The sequence below is a fragment of the Vicugna pacos genome, chromosome 6 (assembly GCF_048564905.1).
Source record: "Vicugna pacos chromosome 6, VicPac4, whole genome shotgun sequence".
Classification (NCBI taxonomy): domain Eukaryota; kingdom Metazoa; phylum Chordata; class Mammalia; order Artiodactyla; family Camelidae; genus Vicugna; species Vicugna pacos.
In genome coordinates, this window is record NC_132992.1 from 65,609,001 (window position 1) to 65,620,059 (window position 11,059).

General features: G+C 31.8%; 1 protein-coding gene across 3 annotated transcripts in view; it reads left to right on the top strand.

The window, feature by feature from the left end:
* The window catches only part of PALS1 (protein associated with LIN7 1, MAGUK p55 family member), a 78,769-nt gene that overhangs the window by 37,162 nt on the left and 30,548 nt on the right, over positions 1-11,059 (top strand). For all 3 annotated transcript variants that reach the window (XM_072963254.1, XM_072963255.1, XM_072963256.1), the window contains 2 exons: positions 2,268-2,476; positions 10,629-10,706. In XM_072963254.1, coding sequence (XP_072819355.1) covers positions 2,268-2,476; positions 10,629-10,706 — 287 coding nt within the window. The remainder of the gene's footprint in view (positions 1-2,267; positions 2,477-10,628; positions 10,707-11,059) is intronic.

Here is an 11,059-nt window from a genome sequence, read left to right on the forward strand (position 1 = left end):
AGTGCTGTTACAAATATTCATGTGTAAGTTTTCATTTAAACATCTGCTTTCACGGGTATTTACCTGTGAGTGGAATTACTGGATCATGTGACAATTCTGTGTTTAACTTATTGAGGAACTGCTGTATCTTTCACAGTACCTGCACAGTTTTACCTTCTCACCAGCAGTGTGTGAGGGTTTCAGTTTCTTTACATCCTTGCTTTCTACTTATTATTATGTATCTTTTTCATTTTAGCCATCCTCTCAACCAGTAATTTTTTGAAGAATTGGAATAAAATAGAAGATATTAAAGTATTTTGCACATAAGTATTCATAAATCTTTTATTTCAAATAGATATGTGTATACTGGGTTGAGAAATAAAAAATATATTTTTAATGGATCACCAACAAAAGTTTGAGAAATACTACCCACTCATTTTATAGGCAGGTCCGGAGACATAATGCAGCTAATAAGTGACCCAAGCCATAACTAGGACCCAGGTATTCTGACTCCAAATTTTAGTCTTTTTCTCACTCACCAAACTCCTTTCAGTTTCATCCAGAGAACAGTCGTGAAGTTTTTGTACTTGGTTGATTAGCAGTCACTGCAATATTTTTCTGTTGTCTTATATTTAGGGCTAAGTTTTTTGTTCTGCCATCTCTCTCAGCTATCTTTGCTTGTATATTTGTAGTATTTTTTTTTAATTTGTAACCTAATTTGTTAATGGTTAATTACTGTTCAGGATCTTTCATGAGCTTCTGATTATTTTTAATAAGTGAATTTCAGCCTAGTCCACTGAAAACCAAAGTGCAGAGATCTGAATTTTATGTCCTTAAATTTAAAAAGAAAGAAAGAAAAAGGAAAGACTGTTCCTACTTAAGCAAAGATTTCCTAAATGAGCTTTTACTTTTACTTGTAATTCTGTGGATAAATATACTGGAAACTGTATAATTTCCTCATGCTCAATATTATTAATTTTCTCATCTGAATATTAAATTTGACTGTACAGTTAAGGAGAAAAGAAGACATCTTCAAAAGTTTCAGAAAAAAGTCATGAAGTTGGTTGAAATCTAAAAACTTCTGATAGGTTTAAATGATTGGTATTATTTAAACAATGAAATGGAAGAATCTTAATGCTAGAACAGATGTCTAGAAACTGTTTCCATGTGGGGTAAACGATAGCAATAAGTAAAACTAAGCAAAGCTAATCCAGGGTAGATAGTTATCTCCATTGCTTTGAAAGATCTCCAGAGATGGAGATTCCTCAGCTTCCTTAAGTAATTCAGTTGTTTATCCTTACGGCCAAAAAAATTCTCCAGAGTCTTGGGTGTTTGGAGAGAGAATTTTCAGAGGAACTCTTGGTGATTGCTTTCTGTTGTCTAGAGTCTCGATTCTTTTATATTTTAGGCTGCCAGGAGAGGGCTAGAGGGGAGAGGAGAGAGTTCAGGGGGTGGTTTTGTAGACTTCTGTGTATGATTGTATTTAACTGATTAATTGTATCCCAAAGCTAAATGTAAGTGATTTTCCTTACTTTTCAATAATATGCCCTCTCTTTTAACATAAATAATCAAGATTTAAGTGTTTTATGAAATGTTGGAGGAGATGATGGAAGCTTACAATTTTTACTGAACATCAGGTAAGAGGAAATAAATCAAACTGCAGGACAAGTAATTTGAACTAGATATAAGGAGCTTGCAGGTAGGGAATAATAAGATAGAAGAAATGTAGGTAAAACATTTAATGATCTAGGGAAGGAGTTTATAAGTATAAAAACAATAAAAGAAATCACATAGGAAAAGGTGAATCATGCTTTTTTTTGTGTGTGGATCATTCTTAACACATTAACAGTCAAAATTCTACAGTAAAGGTACCACAAATACAATTAACAGACAGATGGAAAAATTTAGAAAACAATTTCCGACTATTATGATAGTTATACTGTTAAATGAAAAAAGAAAATACTGTAAGATTTTTTTAAGTTGTTTCTAAGTGATGGGACTGTTGGTGGTTTTAAATTTCTTTGTTCATTTATGTATTCTTCCTCTCATTTATTTTTATAGTGATATGTATTTTATAGTTAAAACACTTAATTTTTTTTTCTGCTGTGTAATTTTTTTAAAGTTAACTTAATCAGTAAAATGACAATGATTTGACACTCAAAAATATATGCAAGTTTTGGTTTTATTCAAAATTTAAATTGTTATTGGTTCAAGAAATTTTATCTTAAAACACATGTGGAATTGAGACAGAAAATTAATTTTTGGATACCTTTTCTTTCTCCTACTAGAAGTGGAAGACTTATTTTCTTCACTTAAGCATATCCAGCATACTTTGGTAGATTCTCAGAGCCAGGAGGATATTTCACTGCTTTTACAACTTGTACAAAATAAAGATTTCCAGAATGCATTTAAGATACACAACGCTGTCACAGTACACATGAACAAGGCCAGTCCTCCATTTCCTCTTATCTCCAATGCACAAGATCTTGCACAAGAGGTATGTACTCTGAACATCTCATTGACATCTACACGATAATTGTTAGTGATAGTAAAGCAGTATTCTTGGAAAATACTGATGTGAATATAAGGCTTGTTAGAATTAATTACTGCTGGTTACATGTTAATTATTTTTTGTGTTGGGAAAAATTTGCTTACATGAATTTTATCCTGAAAAGATACATACTTAGTTCAGAGTTAGGGCTCTGTTTCATGAAAAGAGCATCAGTTTTGTATATACAACTACATGTTTACATAGTGAGAGAAATGTTTGTCTAAATTACTAAAGGGGAAACAAATCTTGAATACTTCTAGGATAGTTTTATATTAAACATTATGTATTATAAACTGAGGTAAATGAATACTGATGAGATTAAATTATATCTGATAATAAGATGTCAAAAATATATAATTTCTAAGATTTGTTACTTGTAGGTATTTTGAAGTTTTTCCTCTATAGAAACCATACATAGAAGGGCAAAAATAATTAAATTTTAATCTACAGTGAGAGTTTCCGATGTTAACATGCAGATGTTTAAGTTCTAGTTTCTGCTGCTTGTTGATGTTCAGTGTTTAATGTGTTCTGCAAACATCTTTTAAATTGAAAGTTTTTAAAGGGTATAATTAAGCCATCTCCTATTTTGGGGGGGGTGGACATTGTGTCATTGTTATAAGATTTTAAGTTATTTTGGTATTAAAAACTAGTAATTCTAGAAGCCCATCAAGTAAATCTATTTCATTGAACCCAGAGACAAAACAGAAAATGGGCTGGAGCAAGGGTGGGACTTCCAGAGCTACAGACATGTAAAAATGTAAAATAGTTTAGGAGGCCCTTCAGATTAGCACAGAATGTATTGTCTTCGTTTAGATACCTATAAATAGGCAAAGATCCAGTGTGCAAGAGTGGATGAGAGAAGTCTTATGTTATGCAGGATGAGAGAGTGTGACTTAAGGACCTGTTTGTAGAAAGGAAATTTTCCATCCACTAGTTTAAAAGACAAATTGAAACCTATTTGTGCTTTTTATTATACGCACTATATATTGCATTATATATGCAAATTTTGTATGCAAAATTATGTGTAAAATATTTCATTAATAAATTATATCCCTGTAGTTTTACTTACAGTTTAAATGGGTTTTCTGAAAATTCTATAAAGATTAAAATAACTGACAGTACTTTGATTTTATTTATTCACAAATATAGTGTAATATTTATTATGTAGGACTGTAATAATTGTAATCCTTCTCTTCCCATTTAGGGAGAAGTATTGTCCAGCTAGCTAGGGCAGTAGGTGGAAAAGAGAATTATATAAGCGAAAGAGATTTAAATTGCTCCGTTAGAAGAAAATGACACACAACAGAATGGGTGAAAAGAAAGGAAAAAGAGGCAGCATAGCTTTAAAGGTTTTTAGGAATTGAGAGGCAAAGAACTAGAAGTGGCTTAAAGAGTAATGCTTTGAGAAAGAAAGAAATGGTTAAAAAGGACTTTAAAACATCAGTTCTGAATGTTAGTTTTAGGATAGCTAACGTATTCACATGGTTCACAATTTTAAAAGCACCGTATCAAGATTTTCTGAAAGTTCACTTTCGCATCCTTCAGTAGTGCTTGAGAATTCTTTTGCTTTGGTGGTGATGAAATATGTAGGTACTTAGTGTCATTGGTCTTAAAATAAGAGACTGGTCTTAAAATAAGTGCAAAATGACAAACCCAAAAAGGGCAACAATGTATGGTTGTGCTGCAGTGTGAATGACTTCCCTGGAGTTGTGCCTGCACAACTGTGTGGCAGCTCTGACTTAACAGTGCATAGCATGTAAAAAAAAGATGTACTTGGAACTCATCAAAGAATGTTAAATCTGATAACAAAATTCAGAAGATTAAATGTACTCATTGCCTTTATTTTACAGCTGGAAAAAGCTTAGCAATCACCTAATTCAACCCTTATGTTTTCTGTTTCTGAATATTGAGGCCAGGTGAGGTCTTGTGACTGGGATAAGACTAACTAGGCTACTCGTGTGCCCATTGCCTAATGTTTTGCTTTTTAGCATTCATAATTCTACCTATTTTCATATACAGTATTTAAAGGAAGAAATTACCTCATGCTTCAGTTGTATAATTTTTAAATGGAAATTTAATTGGATGAAGTAAAAAAAAACCTTAAGGAATTTGGTGAAAGAATGTTTTAAAACATTAGAAGTGTTCTTTGTTTTTATAGCTTAAAATACCAGTTAAACATCAAATATCATATAATAGATAATACAGCCTTTGAAATTTTCAGATATTTAGATCCAGGTTATATCTCTGACAATCTAGAATATTCATTAATAAATGCAAAACAAGTTTTTGGGTCATTAAAGTGCTTTTATCAAGAAAAGTTTGAGAACTTGCGTTTCATTTAGTGAACTTTTGCTTATTCAGTAAAAATGCAAGTCAACAGACTAGGAAATGGTATTTGATCATTTGATTTTGAAATATTGAGGTGTACATGTGTATAAAATATATATATGACAAAATTTTATAAGAAATAAAAAAGGATTACTCAGTTTTTTAAAAATGGGCAAAGGACTTCATGAAAAGAGGAAATCCAGATGGCCAATAAGTATGAAAAGGTATTCAGCATCTTTAGCCAACAGAGAAATGCAGATTAAAAATAAAACGAGATAACACTGCATAGACACCAGAATGATGAAAAATATTTTTAAAAGACTGGTAGTGTCAAATGTTGGTGAATTTATGGAGGAACTAAAACTCATATTACTGGTAAAGTATAAATTGATACTATCACTTTGGAAAATGTTTGGTAATGTCTAATAAAGCTAACGTACCTATATCTATGACCCAGTAATTCTGTGTCTGGTTATGTACTTGAGAGAAATGAAAACGTATCCATATAAAGGCTTAAGCATAAGTATACATAGCAGCCAGATAATTGTTAGAAACTGGAAACAACCCAGATGCCCATCAACCAGTGAAAATTGAGTTAGACTATCACTGTGGAAGGACAATGAGTAAGCAATTACAGTCTAATGAGAAGTACTGTAATGGCAGTATGAGAGAGATACCAGGAGCACCGTGAGATGTGCTTAATTCAGGGAGGGGCAGGGGAATAGTGATGGGAGAAAGGAAGAAACAAGAGGATTTAATATGCTAAGTCTTGAAGGATGATTGGGAATACACCTGGAAGCCCAGGAAAGAGGAAAAGCCTTTCCACTGACAAAAGGTACAAAGATTGTCGTGACTGAAAAAGCCTGGCATATTTTTTGAACAATGAGTAAAAGGTAGGCTTTGATTTTTAAGGTAGAGTCCAGATCCTGAAGGCCAGATAAGCCATATTAATAAGTTTAAATTTGTTTATGATGGATCCACGTTGGTAAACATTTAAAAATAATTAACTTACATGAATAGATGGAAGGAGAAAACTATATGATCAACTTGATACAGAAAAGACATCTGAAAAAAATTTAATACCTTTCCCTTGATGATGAAAGCTCTTAGAAAACCACATACATTTTGTTAACTTCATAAAGAATAATATCAGAAACCAATAGGAAGCATCTCACTTAATGTGAAACACCCAATACATTGCTTTCTAAAGCCTGGAATAAGAATAAGATGAAGACTGTCACCGCCAGTATTCAGCATTTTTCTGGAGATACTAGCTAGTACAATTAAACAGGAAAAAGTAATGAAATGTAAAGTTGTAGGGGAACCAGGAAAATGTGAATAGGTTGAATTAGTTACTTTGAAAAACAAAGACCTTGATTCATATGACATTCAGCATGATGCCTGTTAAAATATGGATATAATTTGTATACATGCAAACAGATACACATGTAAGAGATTTGGAAGAAATTATAAATTATTAACAAGGCTATCTCTGTGTGGTAGATAGGTAATTTTCTTGTTTAGATGTTAAATGTGTTTCTCAAATTTAATATACAAGTCACTCTAAAAAGCTTAAAGCAAAAAATTCATTCTCTAAGTGGTTGCAGCGCTGCTGAAGAATTTTGAATAAGAATTTGATATAAACAGGCTTCCAAGGTAGAGTAGTATTCTGATAGCAGTGTGGGGAGTGTGTGCTCAGAGTATGGAGCCTATTGTCATTGTCTAGTTGTAAGATTTTGAATAGCAGTTGAACATGAAGTGAAAAAGTATTTAACTAGGAAATTAATAAGACAGATTTCCCTTTGTGGAGAATAAAGGAAAAGGAGATCCCCAGTATGACTTCCTGCCTGTTACTCCTTGTGCTGAATGCGTCATTGAGCGCTGTTTGCTACACATTCTGCCAGCAGCCAGATACAAAACTGAGTAAGATACAGTTCCATCTTCACTGAGCTCAGTCTAGTGGGGATACAGTCACACCAACAGTTTTAAATCGAATGTGTTCAGATTTATGGGTTCATGTTAATATCAACAAATTGAAAAGGCAATCTAAGTACATGGGACAGCTAGCGTAATCATAGTTTTCATGGGGAGACAAGCATGGTGTATGTAGGGAACAAGCAGTTTATGGCTGGACCAAGAAGGTTAAGGTGTGAGGAACGCCAGGAGATAGGGGGGGAAAAGAGGCAAGAGTCAGGTGATGCTAAGGATAATGCTAAAAAGGAGCCTGGACTTGATGCTGTGAGTGAGAGACAGCCAATGAAAACTAGAATGGTTATACTTCTGTTTTAAGGTTGAAAAGGATATTTAATGATACAGAAAAATTAAATATAGAAAAATAAAATATTTTAATAATGAGTATCAAATTGAAATGCTGCTATAAAACAGTGTGAGTAGCATGATCTCATTTTGGTAAAAGTGAGAGGTAAAGCATATACACAGAAATTTTCTCAGTTTTGAGGTCATGGGTATATTATTTTGGGTAATCCAGTTCTGTCGAGATATAATTTACATATACTTAAAATGGATATGCTTTATTGTATGGTTCACTACATTTTGACACATGTATACACCTGTGTAATCTACCACCACAATCAAGTTACAGAAACATCCATAGCTCCATAAAGCTGTCTTAATCTCCTTTGCAGACAGTAACCATTCCTTACTCCCCAGGTCCTAGACATCTGCTGATCTGTTTTCTGGTTTCCCAAATTTGCCTTTTCTGGACATATTATATAAATGGAATAAGATAATATGTAGTCCTTTATGTCTGACTTGTTTGGTTCAGTATAATGTTTTTCAAATTAATCTATGCGTTGCATATATCAATAGTTTGAACTCTATGTTGAGTAGTACTCCATTGTATGAATATCCTATAGTTTGTTTACCCACTCCCCTACTGATAGATACTTTGGGTTGTTCCCTTTTTACTGTTCTAGCAGATGTGGAATGGTATCTTGTTTTTAGTTTGCATTTCCATATGTTGGGCATTTTTTTCATAAGCTCTTTCCCTGTCTTCTTTTGTAAAATATTTTGTCATATCTTTTTCCCATTTTAAAAATCATACTGTTAGCTTTATTGAATTGTAAGGGTTCTTAATGTATTCTAGATAAAAATCCTTCTGTCAGGTATATATTTCATGGTGGATATTTTGGTAAAAACAAGTGTAAGAATACAGGAAGATAAATACCAAATGATTATCTCTAGGTTTGGGGATTATGATGACTTTTATTTCTTTCTTTTGGACTATTTTTTGATTTTTTCACATTTAGTATACCATTTCTGTAATTTTAAAAATTAGTTTAAAACCTTCTGAAGGAAAATAGAAAGTATTTCAGCTAGAGAAGAGTAAGAGTACAAGATCAGGAGAGAGTATTTTCTTTTTAAAAAGATTAGAACATTTTTATAACACAGTGGAAATGAGCCAGTATGATATAAGAATAGCATTTTAATTCCTTAGGCCTTTGTAGAAGTAGCTGATATTGTATGTTGACACTGAAGTAGGCAATGACTGGATTAATAGAGGAAGGAAACACTTAACAAAAGTCAAAATTTCTTTATGAGGAAATATTTCTCAGAGATGTTTAGGAACTGAGTTAAAAGTAAAAATAGGGAAAAAAGTACATAAAATTATTGAGTTGACTTGGTACATTTTGTACATCTTGGTACATTTTTAATCCAAAATTTTCTTTCTGACTCAGAATTACTTTCTCCAGCTATCAAAAAAAATGATATATGATCCGGGACTATAAATTTCATCTTAACCTAAATTTGATATGTATTTTTTAATCCAGTTTTTAAAATTAGCATTTAATTATTCACAGTTTTTGATTACTGCACTTGTTCATTAGTAAAACTTTAATTGAATTTTTGAAGAAAAAGATAATTTCTGTGCCCTGTTTTTTTACATGTAGAACTTTACATTTAGAAACATGTTTTTCTAAGTACCAAAACCAAAGGCCAGGCTAGTTTTGATATTGTCATTGTTTTGATCTGCTTGTTGTGGTCAAATTAGTTATTCCCCAAATTATCATCTCTTAGGTTTGATAGGGGAATTAATTACTAAAAAAACAATGTAATAGCTATAAGAGGTATTAGAAAATTGCTGGATGCCTGTTTTTGTCTTGATTTACTTTTATAAAAAATTCTACAGTATATTAATTTACTTATATGTTTTCATTCATGGTGATAGTTTTGCTTTTGTTAATCTGCATTGTTGCAAAGTGCCCTTTTTCATATTTGAGTTAGGAAATATAAAAAGGAACAAAGTCAGAGTTATTGACAGTGAGAACATACATAGAATAATTTGGGGGGAAAAATAGTCCACAGAGCAGATCTGTACCTTTAAATATTTATGGTAGAAGAAAATACTGAAAATATTTAATGATAATAAATGAACTAAACACATAGTTCAAGTGATTAGAAATTGAAAAGGGAAATAAAGCAGAAGAAAGGAATTAAATTATTTAAATGGAAAGAACAATAGATTTTAGATTTTTAAGCTGATTTTTTGAAAAGCAAAAGAATATAGAGAAATCTTTGACAAGTTAGATGAAAAAATACTAATAACATTAGGAAAGAAAAAGAAGCATGAATGCAGACACAGGAGAGTAAAGAATTATAACATAGTTACAGCTTTATGTCACTAAATGTGAAAATGCTGCCACGTGGGTGGTTTTTGTAAGAAAATACAAAACTGCCGGAAGTGACCTCAAAAAAGATAGCCCAAAAAAGTAGTAACTATGGATAAAGTTGAAAGTGAGGCATCCACCCCTAAAATACCTACCAGGCCCTGATGATTTTATGTACAAACTTTATCAAAACATTAAGGAACGTATAATTCTTACGTTAAATAAATTGTTTTAGCATATAAGTGTAGACTGTTTCCCAACTCATTGTATTAGGATAATATAACCTAGATACTAAAAACAGTAGTCTAGTGTACATGACTATACTTACCAAGTAGAAGCCAATCCAGTTTATGAATATTAATATTTTTAAAATATGAATAACGTCTATGTTCTAACAAACAAAATATGAATTACTATGTGCTAGGTAACTATGTTAAGCAGTTTATGTGGATTATCTTAATCTTCTGAGAACTTTACATAATAGATGCCATTCTGCAGATGAGGAAACAAAGGCAAAAAACAGTTCGTCATAATCAAGTGGAGTTTATCGTAGGAGCGCAAGAATTGTTTGACTTTGGGAAAATTTTTAATGTAATTCACTATACTATGGTGGTTGTTCCATTATTGTCATATAAATTTATCTTGTTAGTCTGTAGCTCTTTAAAATGTCATCTCTAACTTAAAATGTAGTTATATAAAATACGATTTAAAAACTATAAAATAGCAATATAACTTTTATTGATTGATTTTAGTGGAGGTTATGGGGATTGAACCCAGGACCTCAGGCATGCTAAGCACTCACTCTACCACTGAGCTATGCCCTCCCCCCAGCAACATAACCATTAGAACAGTTTTTCCCTTAAGTTACCATTATTAGTCTATTTTATAGTATGTTTGCAGAAATTTTCAAGAAGAAACTATCTTATTCATAGGCATAAATAAAGAATGCTTTTGTTAATCATGATAACAAGATTGAAAACTCTATGAGGAAAAATACATTGTTAAATTATAATTCTCTTTAGTGCTTTTTTTCTTACAAGTAGTTTTTACAATTTAAAATTGTACTTTCAAAAAAAAAAAATACCCGTATGGATGCTGGTGATATTTTCTGTAACCTAGGAAGAATAACCTTTGTTTCGTAGGTACAAACTGTATTGAAGCCACTCCATCAGAAGGAAGGGCAAGAATTAACTGCTTTGCTGAATGCTCCACATATTCAGGTACAAAATGGGCAGAGTATTATATATGCGGTTTTTCCAGCATTCAAAATCAGTTTGAGTTAGAGTTTCTTAGGGCTAAAAGAGACCTCAAATATTATATAGCCTGTTTTGCTTATTTATAACTCTCACTTAAAAATAATTATTTTCACATTTAAAATTATCCACATTATTTTTGAAACAACTTCTTATTCTTTACAGATTCCTTCCTTTTTTTGGTTATATTTTCCATAAATTTTAATCATCTATGGTGTTGGGCCCTTAAAGTGATTTTGTTTTTATATAGTTTAATAAGTTTAATTTTAGACTTCCAACCCCATCCCAGAGTACTCCCTGTAATACTTAATACATCTTTA